The sequence below is a fragment of the Delphinus delphis genome, chromosome 14 (genome assembly GCF_949987515.2).
Source record: "Delphinus delphis chromosome 14, mDelDel1.2, whole genome shotgun sequence".
Taxonomy (NCBI): Eukaryota; Metazoa; Chordata; class Mammalia; order Artiodactyla; family Delphinidae; genus Delphinus; species Delphinus delphis.
In genome coordinates, this window is record NC_082696.1 from 78,605,950 (window position 1) to 78,628,325 (window position 22,376).

The window sequence follows — 22,376 nt, forward strand, 5'->3', positions numbered from 1 at the left end:
CTCCCAGGTGATTCTAATGCAAGTCATGTCTGAGAACTCCCTCCCCCTCACCCCACGGCCCACATTCCCCTCTTCTTCATAGCCCTCATCTCCATCTGCCAGACTCCACTGGACTGCTTTACTGTTGGCCTCCCTCCACTAGAATGTAATCTCCAGGAGGGCAGGGACTTGTTTGGGTTCCCTGCTGGGCCCCTGGCACCTGGAACAGCACCTAGCCTGGGCACATGGTAGGTGCTCAATAAATCTGTCAAATAAATGAGTGAACTAGTTAGTGGGAGAGTCTGGAATAGCTGACTCTGGGGCCCCAGCTCTCTTCATTAGATCAACATGTTTTATTTATGAAAACGTGACTTCTGACCTCAACAAGAGCGAGGATTCTGTTGTAGTCCTAATGAAGGCTTTGGACCTTGTTGAGGAGGAATGTAGCGGTGGGAGAGAGATGTAAGAATGTGGGCAAATTGGGATGTACACAGACTGGCAGCAATGTGTGGGAAGCACTTTATCATTACAAACTTGTTTTTCCTAATTAATCAGTATAAGTCTTTCTTTCAGGGAACAAAGACCTGCTGGGAAAGAACAGAAAATTAAAAATCAATCTAGTTTAGCATTTACTTTGCTGTGTATTGCCCTGTACTTATGGACCTTGCTCCCTGACCTGCCTATAACAAATGACCCAAACATATTTTCTTCTCCTGATCAAGACTGAGTTGTCAGTGTTGACTCTGAGAAGAGCCTGTTTTCTTTGAAAGCTCTTATTCTTCAGCCCCCCCAAAGTGTGAGGGCTCCTAGGAGAGATCCTTCCCTTCCCACGTTCCAAAGTCCTACCGTGCTGCCTGTGTGCCTCATTTGCTCAGTCCAAGCTTCCAGTCAGATTCTGTATTTGTACGTTGTTTTTCCCAGATTAATCCAGTGTCAACGCTTCCTTTCTGGGAACACACTGATAACTCAAAAGAATGTAAGACTTACCTGTCAGCATCAGGCTAATAATCCTTCCAGCCTGGTGTTTATTTAGGACAGTAACACTTGAACAATTTTGTCAGAAACCATGGTAACAATCTCAAAAAGACTGAGAAAAACACTGGGTGACCGCCTTACTTTTGCGAGGAAAGGAAAGGGGTGCAGGAAAAGTCAGCGGACCCTAGAGCCTAAGTCCTCAGCTGATGTCTGTCCCCTGATGCTCTCTATTTGCAGTGCTCCTGATAACCTGTGTGTCTAGCATCCAGAAATGTATCTAGACTCTTCTCAAATCCACTCATAGCTTTACATCTTGGCCACGCTGCATTTATCAGGATGTATATTTACAACCACTGCAAAAAACTATCGTTAACCAAATAGGCACCAATACAAACTCTGTTCACTGCTTTGGTCTACAGCCAGCATGAATATTTTTCAAAAAATTGCAAAGTGGAAATAGCTTTATGGTCCTTTAGTTATATGATGAAAAATGATTATATGCTTATATTAAAGAAATCTTATTCCTACCACCTAGACATAACCACTGTTAAAATATTAGAGTATAGGGCTTCCCTGGTGGCGCAGTTGTTGGGAGTCCGCCTGCTGGTGCAGGGGACACAGGTTCGTGCCCCGGTCCGGGAAGATCCCACATGCCGCGGAGCGGCTGGGCCCGTGAGCCATGGCCGCTGAGCCTGCGCGTCCGGAGCCTGTGCTCCGCAACAGAAGAGGCCACAACAGTGAGAGGCCCGCGTACCGCAAAAAAAAAAAAAAAAAAAAAAAAATTAGAGTATATTCTTCCAGACCTTTTGCATTACAAAAAGTGATACAGTCTTTCCAAAACATTTCAAACATTACAGATATGTATAAAGCACAAAATGAAAAGACCCCTCCTTTACCTCCATCCCTGCGGGGGTCAAAATGCTTAGATGGCCCCCGAGGTTTCCCTTCCCTTGGTGTACATGTCTACATACTCCCTGGGGCTGTGAATGTGGTGAATGTTACTTTCGTGACTGGGTTACATTACATGGCATTGTCAACCCTAACATGGACTATCGGGATGGGTTTGACCTAATCTGGAGTCCTTTAAAATTAGAGAGTTTTCTTCTTGTGGCAGAAGAAGAAGTGAGAGGTCTGAAGTATGAGAAGGATTGGAAACACTTGAAGACAGAAGGGACCATGTAACAAAGGATGCAGACAGCCTCTGGGAGCTAAGAGCAAGCAGCCCCTGGCAGCAAGAAAATGGGACCTCAGGTGTTTTTTTTTTTTTTTTGGTTTCATTGGGTCTTTGTTGCTGCGTGAAGACTTTCTCTAGCTGCGGTGAGCAGGAGCTACTCTTCATCGTGGTGCCCGGACTTCTCATCGTGGTGGCTTCTCTTGTTGCAGAGCACGGCTCAAGGCTCGTGGGCTTCAGTAGTTGCGGCACATGGGCTCAGTAGTTGCAGCTCACGAGCTCTAGAGCGCAGGCTCAGTAGTTGTGGCGTCTGGGCTTAGTTGCTCCGCGGCATGTGGGATCTTCCCAAACCAGGCCTTGAACCCGTGTCCCCTGCACTGGCAGGAGGATTCTTTTTTATTTTTTTAATTAATTAATTTATTTATTTTTGGATACGTTGGGTCTTCGTTGCTCACACGGGCTTTCTCTAGTTGAGGCGAGCGGGGGCTACTCTTCGTTACGGTGCGTGGGCTTCTCATTGCGGTGGCTTCTCTTGTTGCAGAGCATAGGCTTTAGGTGCACGGGTTTCAGTAGTTGTGGTACGTGGGCTCAGTAGTTGTGGCACGTGGGCTTTAGAGCGCAGGCTCAGTAGTTGTGGCTTGTGGGCTCTAGAGCGCAGGCTCAGTAGTTGTGGTGCATGGGCTTAGTTGCTCCGCGGTATGTGGGATCTTCCTGGAACAGGGCTCGAACCAGTGACCCCTGCATTAGCAGGCAGATTCTTAACCACTGTGACACCAGGGAAGTCCCCCAATTTCCATTCTTATAGCAGCAATTTTTTATGTTCTCCCACCTTCCTGTCACATAACGGATGTGCCCACATCTGAAGAGGGTTTCTCTAGGCAACTTTTGCTTCAAGTTAAGAATCTAATAATAGGTTCCTTCTGCCATCTGGCTCTCATTTGCTTCGTTTATTGTTAAAGTTTAGTATCAGAGTAAATGTTTTCGAACATAGGAAGACTTTACTAGGGACCAACTTAATTTTGTAGAAGATGCTACTTTTTTTTCTTTGTTGTTTATTTAGAGAATTATTTAGGGGAGCATTTTTTGCTTCCTTTGGGTTGTTGCAGATTTTTTCCCCATTTATTTCCTTAAAATATAATGATAATTATGAATTTGTTGTTAGTACCAACAGAAATGTAAAATTTTTAAAAGTCTTTTCTCATCAGTTAGTTGTTATATGTTTTTTTTTTTTTTTTTTTTTTTTTTTTTTTTTTTTTTTGCGGTACGCGGGCCTCTCACTGCTGTGGCCTCTCCCGTCGCGGAGCACAGGCTCCGGACATGCAGGCTCAGCAGCCATGGCTCACGGGCCCAGCCGCTCCGCGGCATGTGGGATCCTCCCGGACCAGGGCACAAACCCACGTCCCCTGCACCGGCAGGCGGACTCTCAACCACTGCGCCACCAGGGAAGACCGCTATATGATATTTTCAAGAAGATATATGAATTAACCTTTGTCATCATTAATGATGATGATGATGATAACTACCATCTATTTGACCTTCACTGTGTGCCAGGCTCTGTGCTAAGCATTTCACATTATGTTATTTTATTTAATCCATTAAGTATTATACTCCTGTTGCAGGTGAAGGAACTGAAGCTCAATAAATAAAGTTAAGAAACTTGCCTAAGCACACACCGTAAATGTCAGAGGAAAGAATAATTCACGGATATTTGGTTCTGAAACTAAGATTTCAACATGCTGATTGGTAACGATATATCATTAAGTAGGGTAATATTAGTAAATGGGATAATGCTTACATTAAACATTGATGAGCCTGTTCAGAAAGAAACAATGGAATGACTGGAGTAAAGTACATATTAAGTAATTGCTATAAGGAAATGATAATTCCACCAAACAGTATTTGCCAAGTCCATTATAATCAGTTAAGTCTTTTTCTTTGGTCGCGCCACTCGGCTTGTGGGATCTCAGTTCCCCACCAGGGATCGAACCTGCACCCCCTGCAGTGGAAGCGCAGAGGCCTAACCACTGGACTGCCAGGGAATTCCCCCATTAACATTTATTGTAATTATTGAAATAGTTGGATTTAGGTCTACCGTTTTACTATTCGTCTTTTTTTTTTTTTTGTCCCTTCTGTTTTTTGTTCCTCTTCTTTTGGATTGTTTAGACATTCTTTAGAATTCCATTTTATCTAATGGCTTTTTAGCTGTATCTCTTTGCCTTATGTTTTTAGTGTTTGCCCTAAGGTTTACAATATACATCCTTAACTTTTCACAATCTATCAATACTTAGAACTGATATCGGCTTTTTGTACAACATAGAAGCCTTGCAACTCAATTGGCCCATTCACCTTCCCCACCTGTCCTTTAAGCTATAATTGTTATATGCATTCACTCCACATATATTACGAACCCTATAAGACAATGTGACAATTTTTGCTTTAAAAAGTCATAAATTTAAAGAAATTAGGAGAAAGGTGAGCCTTTTATATTTACCTAGATATTTATCATTTCTAGTTTATTCCATTCTGAAGATTTGAGTTTCAATTTGGTATTGTTTCTCTTCAGCTCGGAGAATAACTCGCAGCATTTCTTATAGTGCAAGTCTGCAGGCAACAAATTCTCTTAGTTTTCTTTTATCTAAAAATGTATCTGTTTTGCTTTCATTTTTTTGTTTGTTTTCTCTATTTTTCCTAATTTTATTCAGGTATGATTGTCATATGATAAACTGCGTACCTTTAAAGTATACAATCTGGTAAGTTTTCACATATGTATACACTCATGAAACTATCACCACAATCAAAATAATGAACATGTTCATCACTTGCAAAAGCTTCCTCACACCTCTTTGTAATTCCCTCTTCTCTCTCCTCCCCACCTCCCTCCCTATTCCCTAGCAACCATTAGTGTGCTATCACTACAGATTAATTTTCATTTTCTAGAATTTTATACCAATGAAGAATTATTCAATATGTATTCTTTTTTGTATAGTTTCCTTAATCAGCACAATCATTTTGAATGTCATTCATGTTGTTGCATCTATCAATAGTTTATTCCTTCTTATTGCTGAATAGTTTTCTGTTGTATGGGTATACCATCATCTGTTTATCCAGTCACCTGTTGATGGACATTTGGGTTATTTTCAGTTTTGGGTGATTACAATTAAACCTGCTACGAAAATTTGGCCTCCAGTCTTTGGATACATGCTTTCATTTCTCTTGAGTAAAAACCTACAAGGAGTCATATGGTAGTACAAGTTTAACTTTTTAAGAAACTGCTAAACATTTTCCCTAAAAGATTATACCATTTTACATTTTCACCAGCTATGTGAGAGCACCAAAAAATTGGTACTGTCAGTCTTTTTAATTTTTGCCATTTTAGTGGGTGTGTGATAATATCTCATTGTGATTTTATCACCGTCATTCAGGAAGGATATTTTCACAAGATATAGAATTCTGGGTTAACAGGTTTGATTTTTTTTTTCTCAGCACTTTAAGATGAACAACATTTCATCTATCTCTTTGCCTCCATGTTTCTCATGATTTGTCCACAGCCGTTTCAATCGTTGCTCCCCTATATGTGCTCCCCTGCTTTTCTCTGAACACATTCAGTTTTTACCTTTATCTTTGGTTTTCAGCAGTTTGACTATGATGTACCTAAGAGGGGTCTTATTGTTTTCCTTGTGTTTCACTGAACAGATTGACTCTATCCTTTACTAAATTTGGAAAGTGTACAGCCATTATTGTTGCATATCATATTAATTAATGTAGACCAAAAAAAAATTTTTAAGTAGTTCTACCTATAGCTTTTACATACTTCCTATAACTAAAAATATCTTTTACAGAAACCTTTTTAGAGTAAGTTAGTCAATGATGGCATGGGGATAAAGCTCATCCTTTATCCATTCACTGACTCAGTTAATACACAGTTATTGAGCAGGGACTGTTTTAGGTGCTGAGGATAGAATAATTTAAAAAACAGACAAAATGATAATAGTTAACACTTAGAGAATGTAAGGAACATTAAAAATATACATTAACTGGGAACTCCCTGGTGATCCAGTGCTTTCACTGCTGGGGGCCTGGGTTCGATCCCTGGTTGACCCATCCAGCCGCGCGGCTTGGCAAGCAAGCAAACAAATAAAACAAGCGAACAAAAAGCATTATCTTATTTAATTCTCATAACAAGTCTATAAGTAACATCATTATCCCCATTTTACAGATGAAGAAACAGACGTAAAGAGGTTGAGTAATATGTCAAAGGTCACACAGCTAAATAGATATCCGAGCTGGACTTTGAACCTAACTAGTCTGGCTCTGGGATGTGCCCTTTAAATCCCTGCCACTTTACCACTGAAGGCAAAAAATGGAGGCCATAAAGATGGGCAGCCGTTATCTTTAGCCTCATGAGCACAAGGCAAATCAGGAGTAAACACTTGGGAATTCCCTGGTGGCCCAGTGGTTAGGGCTCTGCACTCTCACTGCTGAGGGGCCCATGTTCAACCCCTAGTCGGGGCACTAAAATCCCACAGGCTGTGCAACGTGGCCAGAAAAAAAAAAAGAAAAAAAAAAGAGAAACTCTCTTCCAGCTTGGAGAGTTTATTATTGTAGACCTTGATAGCAAAGGCCAGTACAGCTTAGCCGGAATTAATGAAACCAAGTGAGGAAACAACACAGTACTATACAAAAAGGACAGTAGTAGTCATGCTGCTGTGGATCCACAGGTGGCAGATATACAGATTCATGGAGAGGGACTTCCCTGGTGGCGCAGTGGTTAGGAATCCGCCTGCCAATGCAGGGGACATGGGTTTGATCCCTGGTCCAGGAAGATATCACGTGCCGCGGATCAACTAAGTCCTGGTGCCACAACTACTGAAGCCCACACACCTAGAGCCCATGCTCTGAAACAAGAGAAGCCACCGCAGTGAGAAGCCCGCGCGCTGCAACTAGAGAAAGCCCACGTGCAGCAACGAAGATCCAACGCAGCCAAAAATTAATTAATTAATTAATTAAAACAAATTCATGGAGAGATTGTTAACAGCTCTATTCACACGATGGCTTTCAGATTCTTTTTTCATTTTGAATGAGTGTGTTCTAAAAAAAACGATGATCTGATAGCTTACCATAGTGGTTCCCCAGTTATTGAGACTTGGTTTTCCATTTTCAGTGATGACTGTGTAACATGCTGTTTCCCAAACAATCATTACATGTAAGATTGTTGGGTATTTTTAAAAAATAAGGCTCTAAAGTTCTTTTTGCAGCAAAAACCGCTTGCCAGTAGATATATGCAAAGTACTGGAAAAACAGAGGAGATGACATAGCAGCAATTCAAAAGATACTATATTAAAATACTTTTTTGTGTGTGTGTGGTACGCGGGCCTCTCGCTGTTGTGGCCTCTCCCGTTGCGGAGCACAGGCTTCGGACTCGCAGGCTCAGCGGCCACGGCTCACAGGCCCAGCCGCTCCGCGGCATGTGGGATCTTCCCGGACCGGGGCATGAACCCGTGTCCCCTGCATCGGCCGGCGGACTCTCAACCACTGCGCCACCAGGGAAGCCCTAAAATACTTTTTAAAAAAGATACAGGGCATTTAATCTTAGAAAGTACAAGGATGTGACAGGACTTTAGAATTAGGGGTGACTGTTTAAGCTGCCTGTAATTTTTAAAAATCCTAGTTTAAAAAAAAACTGTTTTCTTTGACATTTCTAACTTTACAATATTTAAAACATAGCATCTTCAAGATTCTGAAAATGGATCTGATAGGGAAATTAATAACCAAATCTAAAATGCAGGGATGTTAAACACAGAGCTCAAAGCAAGGTCACTGTGGCATCTTCTTAGTAAAGAAACTTCATTCTGTGACAAGATTCCAGCTAACGAGGACTCTCAAATAACAAAAAACAGAGTAACAAACAACAATTTAGATTTGTTGATGCTTACCAGGTGCCAGGCATTGGGTTAAGTACTTTACATTGACTGTCTTTAATCTTCACCACAATCCTCCAGGGTAGAGATTATTTATTATCTGCACTTTATAGATGTGAAAACTGAGGCTTAGAAAGGTTAAATCCCTTGTCTAACATAGGTTAAATCGCTTGCCTAACATCCCATCGCTAGCTGTGGTGGCACCAACAGGGATTTGAGTGAAGGCTTTCTGACAGCAGAGCTGCCTCACTTTAAAAGGGCTATACAATACACACACCAGGTAAAAACAAAAAGGAAAAAAAAATTCCCTGCCAATTATTGTTCTAACTTGGTGCAAAAAACCACACTCAGGACTTGAGAGATTCTTATCTAATCCCTATAGCAACCTTATGCGGTAGGTACTAGCATCCTCTTTTTATAGAGGAGGGAGCTGAAGCTTAGAGGCCAAAAAACTTGCCCAGAGACACACATCCGGTAAGTGATAGATGCGAGACTTGGACCCAGGTCCGTTTGTCTCTGAAGCCCCGGTGTTCTTCACAGGTTCTTTGGGGGGCTCAGTGAATACCCCAGATAGATCTTGCTTTCTGTTCCTATCTGTGGAGGAGCAAACTCTCCTCACTTTCTTTTCTAGGGCAATCATCGAAAACACCCACCCACCATGGTCTCCTTCCACTGGTCGACTCCCACAGTTCTTACCCAACCAGGTGAGACCCTCTCTACTCTGAGCAGCTCTCTGGTCTGCTGTCCTTATCCACTCCCCCAGTCTGGGTCCCTCCTGACTGCTCAAAAGAACCCTAGGCTTACCTGATTCCAGCACTCACGCCCCCCTGGAGGCATCTGCTTACTGTTTGTGTCCCTTCTCCCTACCTCTCCAGGGCTCTGCCACAGACACCATGTAACAGTGATTGTTTTTTGTCTCCTCAGTGTCTAGCTAAGCATCTGGCACACAGTAGATGCTCAATTAATGTTTTTTGTTTGTTTGTTTGTTTGTGGCTGTGCAGAGCTTGCGGGATTTTAGTTCTCCGATGAGGGATCGAACGTGGGCCACAGCAGTGAAAGTGCCGAGTGCCAAGTACTGGACTGCCAGAGAATTCCCTCAATTAATGTCTGATGGATGGATGGATAAATACTGACCTCTGAGGTCCTATACAATTAGTATATCATACTGAATGCCATAATTTGAAAGTCTCTGCCATTTATGGAACACACACACACACACACACACGCACACGCACAAGCACAGTCACACAGTCACATGTATTGGTGAATCTATAGTTCTAATACTTACAAGAAATGGATTAAAGTACTCATTATTAGGATGAATAATGACAATTGGTAGAGTAAATTTCTCTATGTTTTGAACAGATTTTTCTTGCTTTTTGAAAGAGCTAACAATTATTTTCTAAGTATAAAGAGCACTAACGTTTGTAGAAATGGTCTGCATCTTCAGGTACATTATCTCATTTAATCGTATGATCAGTTCTGTAAAATAGGTGTTACTAGATATTTTACAGTAGGATAATGAGCTCAAGGGTGATTCTTTCCAAGATTACACAGCTAATAAATAAAATTGCTGGGAACAGGCTCCAGCTCTTCTCTTAATCCAGTGTTCTTTCCATGTTATCTATGAAGACATAGAAATACTAAAAACGAATATTGCCTATAAAATGTGGATTCACAAAAAGTAGTGAGGGAAGATTATTTATCCTTTCTTTCATACCAAATGAGAAAGCATATATCCTGGTAGGCATTGTATTTGGAATCATGAGAGCAGTAGCAGAAATATCCTTAGTTTCCTTAATTTTCCTGGAATATTTTTTACACTTTCTCTAAAGCGCTAAAAAGAGAGTAACAGGGCTTCCCTGGTGGCGCAGTGGTTGAGAGTCCGCCTGCCGATTCAGGGGACACGGGTTCGTGCCCCGGTCCGGGAAGATCCCACATGCCGCGGAGCGGCTGAGCCCGTGAGCCATGGCCACTGAGCCTGCGCGTCCGGAGCCTGTGCTCCTCAACGGGAGAGGCCACAGCAGTGAGAGGCCCGTGCACCGCAAAAAAAAAAAGAGTAACATTTCACTATATAACTTCTGTACAATTTTTTACTATGTACCTATTTCAAAATTTTTACAAATAAAAAGATACCAATGAGTTTTTCTCTACTGAATCAAGTTAGCGTCACAAGGCATACCAACTGAGGGAAGGTGTTCTCCAAAAAGCCTGTAGAAATGCGATAATTGAATGCCTGTGGCGATACCGTTTCACGTCATTTCATATTAGGTGAACAGAGTTGTGAGGTAGGTACTAAGTAAGAGTAATGAGCAGACCACTGTAACAGATGCCTTGAAAAGCCAAGAATGCTGCCTATCACAGATCTGTAAGCAGCAGATCGAGGACTGAGTCCCTCGACCTAATTACCACTGCTATTTTCATTAGACTGGGCTGCCTAGACCCGCTGGTAAAAGTTTGGACTAGCTCTCCTGTCGGACCATGTGGGTTTCAACGCTGCTCTGCCGGGCCCCAGTGTTCTCACAGAAAAGATCTCCAATATGTATTCAGTGAAAAAAAGCAAGGTGTATTTCACCACTTTTGTGGGAAAAAGAGTGAAACTTTAAAAAAGAATTTATGTCTGCATTTGCTTATCACACAAACTATCAGTTGCCTACGGGCTCTCCATCTGTAAAATGTGGGTGCCGGGATTACATTAACTATTGCAAATATTAGAACACTGGCACACTTAAGTACCATTTTACTTGGATTCTCAATCCAAATAATTCCCTGGCAAAATCATGTTCTAAAATACCCTTTTAAAAATCATCTTCAATTGGCAGAGGCAAGATGAAAATGTGGCAAGCCACAGCAAAATGTTAATTACTTAAAGCAGCTCTAAATTAGGCCCAAAGCAGAGAGATCAGCCAATGCTGAAAGATGCTCGGTGAATCACAATTACTGTACAGATACCAAAGCACTGTTCACCCTTTTACTAAGTAAATTTATTTGGTTATTACCAAGATCTTTTTTTTTCTTCCCCTAAAAGGGGTCGCGAAGATGTTTACTACAATGTGTTTTAACAGTTTGCTACTCTAAATGGCACAAGCAACTTTAAGGAAAATCTTAAACAAAATATGACCTTAGATTACGATCCCAAAACACATTTACAAGTCTCAACAATGTTACTGTTACCGGTTTAACGTCTAAGTTAGTAAAAAGCACACTGTAACTGCTGTAACGTCATGGGAAAAAAATGCTCTAGGATTACGTTCCAAACATAGGGTCTGGGGAACCTTTTAGAGGCCACGCCACGGTGACGAAAACCATCCCCCACCCCAAGCCACGTGGGGTTTTCGGCCTCCTCTCGGGCGCTTCCTTCCGCAGTCGGAGGACCAAAGAGAGTGACCTCAAGGACGGGGCGTGGCCGGGGGCGGGGCGACTTCGGCCCCCAGTGAGCTGAGCCAGCCGCCGCCGCCGCCGCCGCCGCCGCCGCCGCCAGCCCGGCAGGCCCACAGGTGTCCGAGCGCGCGCGGAGGAAGGACGGCACGGGCGCGGGCGCGGGGGAAGGACGGCGCGGGCTCTGCCCGCAGTGCAGGCTCCTCCGCTGCCGTCTTTCCTCGCCACGCGAGTGCGCCCCGAGCCGCGCCGGGCTTCCCTGCGACGCGCGTTCCCGCCGCGCTCCCGTCCCACCGAGAGCACAAATGTGAACATTGCTCGGGGAAAAGGCTTGTGGCCACCGGCTGACCCTAACGCACTGTATGGCTCGAGATCCCTCCAGTCCCCAAGAGTCTCGGCCGTTATCGCAACATGAGTAAGAGCACTCCGTCAGTGGTGCTCAGGAGGTTACTTACGTACGAATCAAGGAGTGATGTAGAATTTTGCTCTTCCGTAGGTGCTGTTTGGAAAAAGGATTCTCCATAAGGTATTTTAAGTGTATACGCTTATCTGCAGGCAGAGGGCCTTGGGGACAACGTTCAATGAATTGTGTGTATTTTACAGAGATCACTTCTCTCACTTTCTTCTAAACATGGGATGCTTTCCTCTTACCAACATCCGTTTTCATTTTGACTTTTTCTTTCTTAGGGTAGGTGTTAACTACAATTCTGGATTTCATGTCGAACTTTGAAATAGTCAACTCTTGGTTTCTTTGGGTTTTGCTTCTTTCCCTCCTGTCACTAAATAACTGGTTCAGTTTTCAAAATGTTGTCAGTCCTGTTAGTATTATCTCCAATAATGTACAAACCTAAACTATTTGAGGTGTATGGAAAGAAAGCATGGTAAAGAAGCATGGAAAATAATAAAACTAGTGTGGCACCCTATGCAGTTAATATTACTGTGATATACAGATTTGGCTGATTGTGGGAATCTAGTTCCAAGAGATTAGCCACTAATTAATATTTCAAAGTTAATAAGAGATGAGGTAATTTGCATTGTTCTATTGCTAGTGATTGATTTTCACTGGTACTTCTTACATCTTTATCTTATTACAAACATGGACTTGCATATCAAGATAATCTCATTCCACATGTGTACGACTGGGTAAGGGCACTAGGAAAATGCATTGTGAAAAAAGAATTTGTGAAAGGAGACAAGCTAGAAATATAGACCTTATAAAAAAGGCTTGGACTTCCCTGGTGGCGCAGTGGTTGAGAATCTGCCTGCCAGTGCGGGAGACACGGGTTCGAGCCCCGGTCTGGGAAGATTCCACATGCCGTGAAGCAACTAAGCCCATGCACTACAACTACTGAGCCTGCGCTCTAGAGCCCGTGAGCCACAACTACTGAAGCCCGTGCTCCGCAACAAGAGAAGCCACCGCAGTGAGAAGCCTGCGCACCGCAACGAAGAGTAGCCCTCGCTCGCCGCAACTAGAGAAAGCCGCGTGCAGCAACGAAGACCCAACACAGCCAAAAATAAATTAATTTAAAAAGAAAAGGCTTTTGTTGCTAGAAAAAGATTAGTTATATGTATTTCTATGGAAACTTTATATAGCCTAGTTTCTTTCATGAAAACTATCTCAAAACAAGGCTACAAAAAAAAAAAAAAACAAGGCTACAAACTCCTAATGAAGAAAGAAAAACTTAATTTTAGACGTTTGTATCTACAAAGGATGGTAAAACAAGATATAGGAAGGCTATAACAAAAGAATTTCTTTTAAAAAGAAAAAAGGGCATTTGGGCTGTGAGAAGTGACTGAAAGCTAGGACTGGAAGAAGTATATTCTACAATAAAATAGAAAGTAAGCACCATACAAATTTGCATTTAACTGCTTCCCACTCTTTTATATATTAGTTTTCCTCTTCCAGTTTGATTGTGGGTTCCTGTCCAAAAGGTGGTATTTCTTTTGCACAAGCCACGGTTCTTCACTTAGCCCTGGACACATAGTAAGTTCTCAAATATTTGTTAACAGATTGGCTCAAAAAGTTGCCCTGATGTTCTACACGTGGAAGAAGAGACATAATTATCTAGTAATTAAGCTCATTAAAAATAAAGGTTCTTCTTCCCTCAGGAGTATTTCTGAGTCTGTCTGCCCTGATTGCCAAAGCGAAAAGGCCTTATCCAGTCTCACCCTAGATTTATGCCTAAAATGCAGTTATAATCAATAGGATGATGGAAAATGAAGCTATTTATTTGAATGGGGTAGGCCATTTTTGAGAAGCAGTGATTCACAGCAAGTGTTGGGGATAGTAAACTGGCTGGATAAGCTTGCTGATGCTTGTGGATCTTTGTCTCTACATGAGATCACGTGGAAAGACTGAATTTGAGAAATTCTTTTTAGGTTTTTCATGCTTGCAATCAAATGAGTGTACACTGGAAAAAATGTACCAGGAGAGTAGACACACACTCAGGGTCTCGTTAATATAATAACACTAGAGTTAGAAGTAAAGCAAACTGTAGCAGTGAAGTCTATTGTAAACTGAAAAACTGGACGTCTGATGTACCATATGGTATGAATGTGTGATACGAACTTCGAATAAAATCTTTGGACGGAGAAAGCCAAGAGAACAGCCCAGGAGCATACTCGGCGGGCTCTTGGTCTCGGAACTGAACCACTCTCGGATTCCCGGGCCAAAGACGGGCCTTGAACTCCTCTCCAGCCGAAAGGGGCGCGGAGGGCAGGGGCGGGGGAGAAGCCAGCCCCGGCAGAGGAAGCGGCTCGAGGGGCTGGCCCCGGACCTGTGAGACGGCAAGTCTGAGGACTAGAGATGAACTGCGGGGTGAAGGAATACTCCAACCTCGGTCCGCCTTTCCAGTTAAACCAGGAACGGTACAGGGAAGATTCTGGACGTGCCCGCCGGGGTGCCTCCTCGCCGCTCCACCCCCCCCCCCCCCCAGCTGTGCTGAGAGTAATTCATACAAAAGGAGGACTCGCCTCTGCCCGGGGGAATCCCAGGGACCGTCGATAAACTCCCACGAACCTGGAGCCGAGGGAGCGCTCGTCCCCGCCCCCCTCCCACACACTCTCGTCATCCTCTGGGTCAAGAGGAGCATGCGCGAGACACCGTGTGCTCGTCAGTGGGCTGAGCGCACATCGCCCACGGTCCCCGAGAAATGGGGGGAGGGGACGGCGATCGAATGGGTGCCTGGTGGAGGTGGCGCAGGGTAAACTGGGAAAGTGGTGTCGTGTGCTGGCTCCGCCCTTTTCCCGAGGGTGGGGGAGGACCATATATAAGTGCCGTAGGCCCCGTGAACGTTCTTTTTCGCAACGGGTTTGCCGCCAGGATACAGGTGAGTTCCGGGTGTGGCTTCCGTGGGCCTGGCCTCGGCGGGCGGCCGCGGCCTTTGCGTGCTTTTTTCTCCCACCGGGCCCTTGGGCCCCCTCCCCATGTTCTTGAAGCCGAATTTTGGGTGGGGGTAGAGTTCGAGGCCTTGGCGGTTTTTCGAAATCCCTTGGCCTCGTGCTTCGGTGGAGGCCTGGCAGGGACGTTGTGGCCGCTGAGTGGGGATCCCGCCGCGCCTTCTCGCCCGCCTCGTCCGCCCCCGCTATTTAACTCAAGCTGCCGCGGATTTTTTCCGTTCTGGGCGGTTCAGCCGAGGCCGGCCGGGGTCTGACAGGACAGGCTTTTCGGCGCTCGTCGGTTTCGGGGGGGGGGGCGCCGCGAGGCGCGGAGGGCAGCGGGCCCGCCTGGCCGGCGCACATGCCGGCGCAGCCTCGTTGGGGCGAGGCGGGGCCCGCGAGCCGCGGCGGCAGGGCGAGCCGAGCGCCGCCCCGCCCGGCACCAGTTGCGTGCGCGGAAAGATGGCCGCTCCCCGGCCCCGCTGCACGGCCTCAAAATGGAGGACGCGGCGGCCCGGGAGGGAGCGGCGGGTGAGTCACCACACAAAGGCATCGGGGCGATGCCTGCCCGGCGCTGCTTCCTGTGAACTCGCGGCGGACGGGCGCTGTCCTGGCACCTCGGTTCCTCGCGGCTCCAGGGGCGCCCTTCCTCGCGATGGGGGAGTGTTCCCGCCACGTTCGATGGTTGACCAGAGTTGGGTCAGCTGGGCGCGGGTTATAATCCTGCTTGCAGTTGGCATCGTGGCTTTTCCCCGAGCCTCCGGGACAGTGATCTGAAGGGTTCGCCCCCCCGCCATTTAGGTGTCGTGAAAACCACCATTAAACCTAAGCAAAAATGGGGAAGGAGAAGACGCACATCAACATCGTTGTCATTGGACACGTAGATTCGGGGAAGTCCACCACTACTGGCCATCTGATCTACAAATGTGGTGGGATCGACAAGAGAACCATTGAAAAGTTCGAGAAGGAGGCAGCCGAGGTAGGTGAAACAGGATGGTGTAAGGAGCTTGTCTGCAAGTACGTTATGTGGTAATTTTCCAGAAACTGGCCCCTGGTCTAGATCCGACTTGCACTAGTTAAGGTACGTCGCGGAGTTTGCGGTCAAGTCATGGAACGCGAACTTCCAAGAAAAACGCGGATGCGCCCAAGTTCAGTGATATAAAGTGGAATGCAGCATTTCTTCGGAATAAGTGGGGGGAAGGGATTTCATGCTGGAGTTTGGTCGTGTTTTAGTTACCAAGTAACCATCCTTAATCCTTTCAGATGGGGAAGGGCTCCTTTAAGTATGCCTGGGTCTTGGACAAACTGAAAGCTGAACGTGAGCGTGGTATCACCATTGATATATCCCTATGGAAATTCGAGACCAGCAAGTACTATGTGACCATCATTGATGCCCCAGGACACAGAGACTTCATCAAAAACATGATTACAGGCACATCCCAGGTTTGTAGGATTAAAAACTTCTGAAAATAATTGGGCCTGTCTTCTGCATTGGCAAAGCCATGAGTTTCTCCATTTGAAGAGCTTTTGTTTAACAGGATGTGGCCTTGTTTTCTTTCAAAGGCTGACTGTGCTGTCCTGATTGTTGCTGCTGGTGTTGGTGAATTTGAAGCAGGTATTTCCAAGAATGGGCAGACCCGTGAGCATGCTCTTCTGGCCTACACTCTGGGTGTGAAACAACTAATTGTTGGAGTTAACAAAATGGATTCCACCGAGCCACCATACAGCCAGAAGAGATATGAGGAAATTGTAAAGGAAGTCAGCACCTACATTAAGAAAATTGGCTACAACCCAGACACGGTAGCATTTGTGCCAATTTCTGGCTGGAATGGCGACAACATGCTGGAGCCAAGTGCTAACGTAAGTGATTTTCAAGAGTTTTAGGATTGTCCCAGAAAGGCGTGTTTGATGGTAGCGCTGACTGTCTTGTGTTTTAGATGCCGTGGTTCAAGGGATGGAAAGTCACTCGTAAAGATGGCAATGCCAGTGGAACCACACTGCTTGAAGCTCTGGATTGCATCCTGCCACCAACTCGCCCAACTGACAAACCCTTGCGTTTGCCCCTTCAGGATGTCTACAAAATTGGTGGTAAGTTGAACGTTACGATTAGAACCTGTTTGGGTTGCTATGACGTCTTTTCATACGAGGTATTTATTATTATTTGTAAACATTTTAGGTATTGGCACTGTCCCTGTGGGTCGAGTGGAGACTGGTGTTCTCAAACCTGGCATGGTGGTCACCTTTGCTCCAGTCAATGTGACAACTGAAGTGAAGTCTGTTGAAATGCATCATGAAGCTTTGAGTGAGGCCCTTCCTGGGGACAATGTGGGCTTCAATGTCAAGAACGTGTCTGTCAAAGATGTTCGTCGTGGCAATGTAGCTGGTGACAGCAAAAATGACCCACCGATGGAAGCAGCTGGCTTCACAGCTCAGGTAACACTGAAGTGACAGGTTTTTATTTACTGCTGTAAGTCTTTTAAGTGTCTTTGAGACTCAATAAATGCAAGTTTTCTCTCCAGGTGATTATCTTGAACCATCCAGGCCAAATCAGTGCTGGCTATGCACCTGTGCTGGATTGTCACACGGCTCACATTGCCTGCAAGTTTGCTGAGCTGAAGGAGAAGATTGATCGTCGTTCTGGGAAAAAGCTGGAAGATGGCCCCAAATTCTTGAAATCTGGTGATGCAGCCATCGTTGATATGGTTCCTGGCAAACCCATGTGTGTTGAGAGCTTCTCTGACTATCCTCCTCTGGGTAAGGATGCTTTTTTGGTGTAATTGAAAACTTTTCTAAAGGTTTGGGGGGGAAAAGTGTTTCTAATGGTAATATTTGTTTTAATAGGCCGCTTTGCTGTTCGTGACATGAGACAGACGGTTGCTGTGGGTGTCATCAAAGCAGTGGACAAGAAGGCAGCTGGAGCTGGCAAGGTCACCAAGTCTGCCCAGAAAGCTCAGAGGGCTAAATGAATATTATCCCCAATACCTGCCACCCCGGTCTTAATCAGTGGTGGAAGAACGGTCTCAGAACTGTTTGTCTCAATTGGCCATTTAAGTTTAATAGCAAAAGACTGGTTAATGATAACAATGCATCGTAAAACCTTCAGAAGGAAAGGAGAATGTGTTGTGGACCATTTGTTTTGTGTGTGGCAGTTTTAAGTTATTAGTTTTTAAAATCAGTACTTTTTAATGGAAACAACTTGACCAAAAATCTGTCACAGAATTTGAGACCCATTAAAAAAGTTTAATGAGAAGCCTGTGTTTTCTTTTGGTCAACACTGTAACTTCCTATAGTACTAACTACTTAGGTAAGAGTTGTCCATAATCTATTTCTGGTATTAAGTCTGCTGAAAAAATGAATTTTATATTTATGGGTTGGAGCTTCAGGTTTCTTACCCTTGTGTAAGGAGAATTCACCTGTTGAAGTAAGTCATAGAAACGCGTTGGTACAACACAGGATAAGCAAAGTAACTGTTACATAAGCTAGTTTGTAAGAAGGTCAAATTCTATAATATGAAAGCTCATGTTGCATATAAAATTCTGTATGGTTACATAAGTATTGAGTAAATGAGTTACATCAAACTTAAGTTCCCAGTTATGGGAAAGTGCATTCACATTTACAATATTCAAGTAATTAACCTAAAATGGGAAGCCTAAGTAGTATTGAGCACTGCCCTGCTAGAGTTATTGTATCCAGATTCTAGGAAAAAATAAAAGATGTTGGAAGCTAAGTGTGTTTCCTGTCACTTAAATAGAAATTCACTTTCTATAGGAATTTTCATCTAATGAGCAAGGTTGGGTAAAGAGAAGAACATTGCCACCCGGGAGATTAAAACAGTTTAAAGAGGTATGATTGTAAATACTAAGGTCCGTTTGGGACTGAGTGTAGGCGAAGCTTAAGTTCTAGTTTGAAAATGTTTTATGAAGTTCCATTTTTAAAAGTACTTACTGGAAAGGAACATTGGAAGATTATAATTTGAAAGTTGCTGAAATTTGACATTTGGGCAGGGTGAAAATAGCTCTTAACTATAATAATTTGGTAACCTGTAAATTGCAAGGGACTGGTCACAAAGGGGAAAAACTAGGTGGTCGCAGTTAATAGTAATTGATCTAGGGTATAACTGACAACTGTCTGATGTAAATAGCTGGTTTTGATATTTGGTGAATCTAAACACTTGTGCATTTGAGGAAACAGTCTAATTCTGTGTTTGATATCTTTGCTTTTAGGATATGAAAGAAATCAAGGTAGCTGGAACTGGTGAAATCACCAGATACATAATCCTACAGGCTTTTTTGGCTAATAGAAAGCATCCTGTAGGGTGTACACAGGTGAATTAACTGCAATTGGAGCATTTTTTTCTTCTTGAATTTTCCTGGGTAAAATGCTTTCTCACTTATACATGAGGCCCTTGGTAAGGGCTCTACATGATTAAAAGATTTTGTCCCCAGCTTGCCCCTTAATGTTTTGACAAGTAATGGTGTTTACTATGAAGATCAGAGGCAAGAATAGGATTTTTAAGCATTGCTGGCTAGTACAAATGGTAGCTGATAGACGCATATCTCACAGCTGTAGGATTTACCAAGGGATTTGACTTCCCCACAATGAAGGTTTCACTGCAGAAAATTGCTTTTCATTAAATGGAAGAGTAGGAATGGGAGAGTAGGGCAGTTTGCATACTACATGGATTCTAGTCTGTATGTAATTTCTTTGAGCACCACCTACTGGTAACTACAGTTTGAAACTTGGGATTTCTAGGTTCTGGATGAAGGAGTGTTTTGCTCACTTGAATTTTTTCCACTAATTGCCTTTCCATGTATATGAGCTGATTAACCAGCAGATTTATAAAACAAACTGGTGCTTGACCTTAAACCACATTTTATTTTTTTAAATATTTGGCTGCTCTGGGTCTTAGTTGGGGCATGCAGGATCTTCAGTTGCTGCATGCAGGACCTTTGGTTGTGGCACGTTGCGCCCCCTACGCTGGGAGCGCATGAGTCTCAACCACTGGACCACCAGAGAAGTCCCTAAACCACATTCTACATTGGCCAGCTGTTGAAATAACAGTGTAAGGACTCTCAGATGGAATCTTGTTGAAATTTGTTGCCAGGAATTCTGGTGTGATTTCAGAATATGAAAAGTGAGAAAGGCATTTTGGTTCAGGAGTTTAACAGATTGCCAATAATGTGTATCTCATTTTCAAAAAAGTATTGTGAATACTCTTTATTCCCAGAATAGTCTAGAATAAGTGAGTTTTGGCTAGATCAGAACTCAATAATTTTATGCTTATAATTCTCCTACAGTTAATTATTGATAATTTATCTCAAATCTCAGATGCATCAAGAGCTCAGCTATCTGGATGACACAACTTACTCTGAGCTAATTAATCTGTTTCAGTGTGGTAATTTCAAAATGTTTTAACTGGAGACTGATGTGTAAATATTCCCATGGCCCTCAAAACAACTGAAATCACCTTAGTTTTTTGAATATTTGTTTTAAATGTTCTTTTTTAGACAAAAGTGTAAATTGACTACGCCTTACAAATCTTGTTGGAAAGTGTCAATAATAAATTGCCAAATTAGAAGAGTGACTTTGAGGTCTGATGTTAGATGCAGTTTCTGAAGATGCAGCTTTTTCAAGAGCAAGAGCAATTCATCTGGTTATTTGAGTTCTGTCTGATGTGCCCAACAAAGGCTAACTGCCTAAGTGGTGAAGAGTTCTTGATTTTCAGTAATTTGCAGAATGTGGTGTAAAAATCTTGAATATAATCAGGACAGGACTATGGGTTTTCTTTTTATTAAAATGTATTTACCTTAGTTAACTTTTCTGCTGAGTTGAGCACTGAGCTCAAGAAGAAGCTGTTCCTGGCTGTATATTCACAGTTCCTGAAATGGGCAACTGTAGAAAAGGGGTGACAACTAATTTCTTGTGTGTCAAGATGCACTTTCATGTTATTCATTGATAGATGATGCTTGTCATTGTGAAATGCTGCAGAAATAAGTATAGTAGAGAATTAAAGTTACATTACAGTTAGGAACTGTGTCTTGAAGGGAGTGAACAGCATGAGTGCTCAATCCTGTGATTGGGGGAGAACATGCACTTTCATGAGACAGAGGGAAGAATAAGATGTATTTTCCTTTTTTTTTTTTTAACCTTCCTGAAATTTTCTTTTCCTGATCTGGTTTTACATTTCATGACTTGTGTTCTTTTTTCACTTCATCGGAGTCCTCTGTTATTTGCCAGCCTCTGGGAACTTCCATGACTAGTTAAGACTACAATTGAAGTTTGACATTGCTTGCTCAGTTGATAGTGATTTAGAAAAAAGAAAACTTTGTTAGGAAATTGCTACATGGCTCCTGAAAGATCACTGACCTCTGATCCAGTGGAAACCTTGAAAAGGTCATATGGCTTTGTCCTTTTCTAAATAGAAGGTTATGCTGTAGTCCTGCAGTCATCAGAAATGAGTGAAATAAGTAGTGAAATTATCATTTACCTTGGACAGCCCTCAGCAGGCCCGTGTATCTCTTAAGCATTTAGAGCTTAGTTTGTGGTCTCCGTGGGAAAAACATGACAACAAAGATACTGTTAAATTTTACAATAATTACAAGTAAGCAAGAGTATTAGAAAACTGTTAATGTCACAATAATTACAAGTAAGCAAAGAGTTATTAGGAAACTTAGTAAGCAAGAGATTTAGAAGTTTTCCCCATTTTTTAATTGAGGTAACAACACTAAAATTCACCCTTTTAAAGTATGTAGTTCTGCAAGTTTTGATAAATGCAGTTCACAATCAAGGTATATAGAGTACTTCCATCACCCCTCCCCTTCCCCGAAATTCCTCTGTGCCCCTTTGTAGTCAGCCCCTCTTCTCTTCCTCTAACCCTTGGTAACCACTGACATATTCTGTGCCTATAATTTTGTTTTGCAGCCATGTCACATACCTGGATTCATACAGTATGTAGCCTTTTGAGTGGTTTCTTTCATTTAGCATGATGCATTTGAGATTAATCTGTTTGGCATATATCAGTAATCTGTTCCTTTTTAATGACTAAATTTGTTTACAGCTGAGGGATGTTGGTTGTTTCCAGTTTTGGATTAATTACGAATAAACTGCTATAAATATGCACATTATAGGTTTGTGTGTGACTATAGGTTTTCATTTTACTTGTTTAAATACTTAGGAGTGGGATTGCTTAGTTGTTGGCAAGCATATACCTTACCTTTGTTAAGAAACTGCTGAACTGTTTTGCGAAGTGGATGAACTGTTAGTAATAGATTAAGTGAAATTTTATTTTTTTACTATTTAATTTTATTTTTTAAAATTTTTGGCTGTGTTGGGTCTTCGTTTCTGTGCGAGGGCTTTCTCCAGTTGCGGCAAGCGGGGGCCACTCTTCATCGCGGTGCACGGGCCTCTCACTGTCCGGCCTCTCTTGCTGCGGAGCACAGGCTCCAGACGCGCAGGCTCACTAATTGTATCTCACGGGCCTAGTTGCTCCACGGCATGTGGGATCTTCCCAGACCAGGGCTCGAACCTGTGTCCCGTGCATTGGCAGGCAGATTCTCAACCATTGTGCCACCAGGGAA

General features: G+C 43.3%; 1 protein-coding gene across 1 annotated transcript; it reads left to right on the forward strand.

Moving 5' to 3' along the window:
• Nucleotides 1-14,621: 14,621 nt before the first annotated feature.
• On the forward strand, nt 14,622-21,923 carry EEF1A1 (eukaryotic translation elongation factor 1 alpha 1). Its single transcript, XM_060030355.1, has 8 exons — nt 14,622-14,750; nt 15,601-15,778; nt 16,063-16,242; nt 16,363-16,659; nt 16,737-16,887; nt 16,976-17,232; nt 17,319-17,553; nt 17,641-21,923. The coding sequence occupies exons 2-8, from the start codon at nt 15,635-15,637 to the stop codon at nt 17,763-17,765; spliced, it is 1,389 nt and encodes a 462-aa protein (XP_059886338.1). The 5' UTR covers nt 14,622-14,750; nt 15,601-15,634; the 3' UTR covers nt 17,766-21,923.
• Nucleotides 21,924-22,376: the final 453 nt, after the last annotated feature.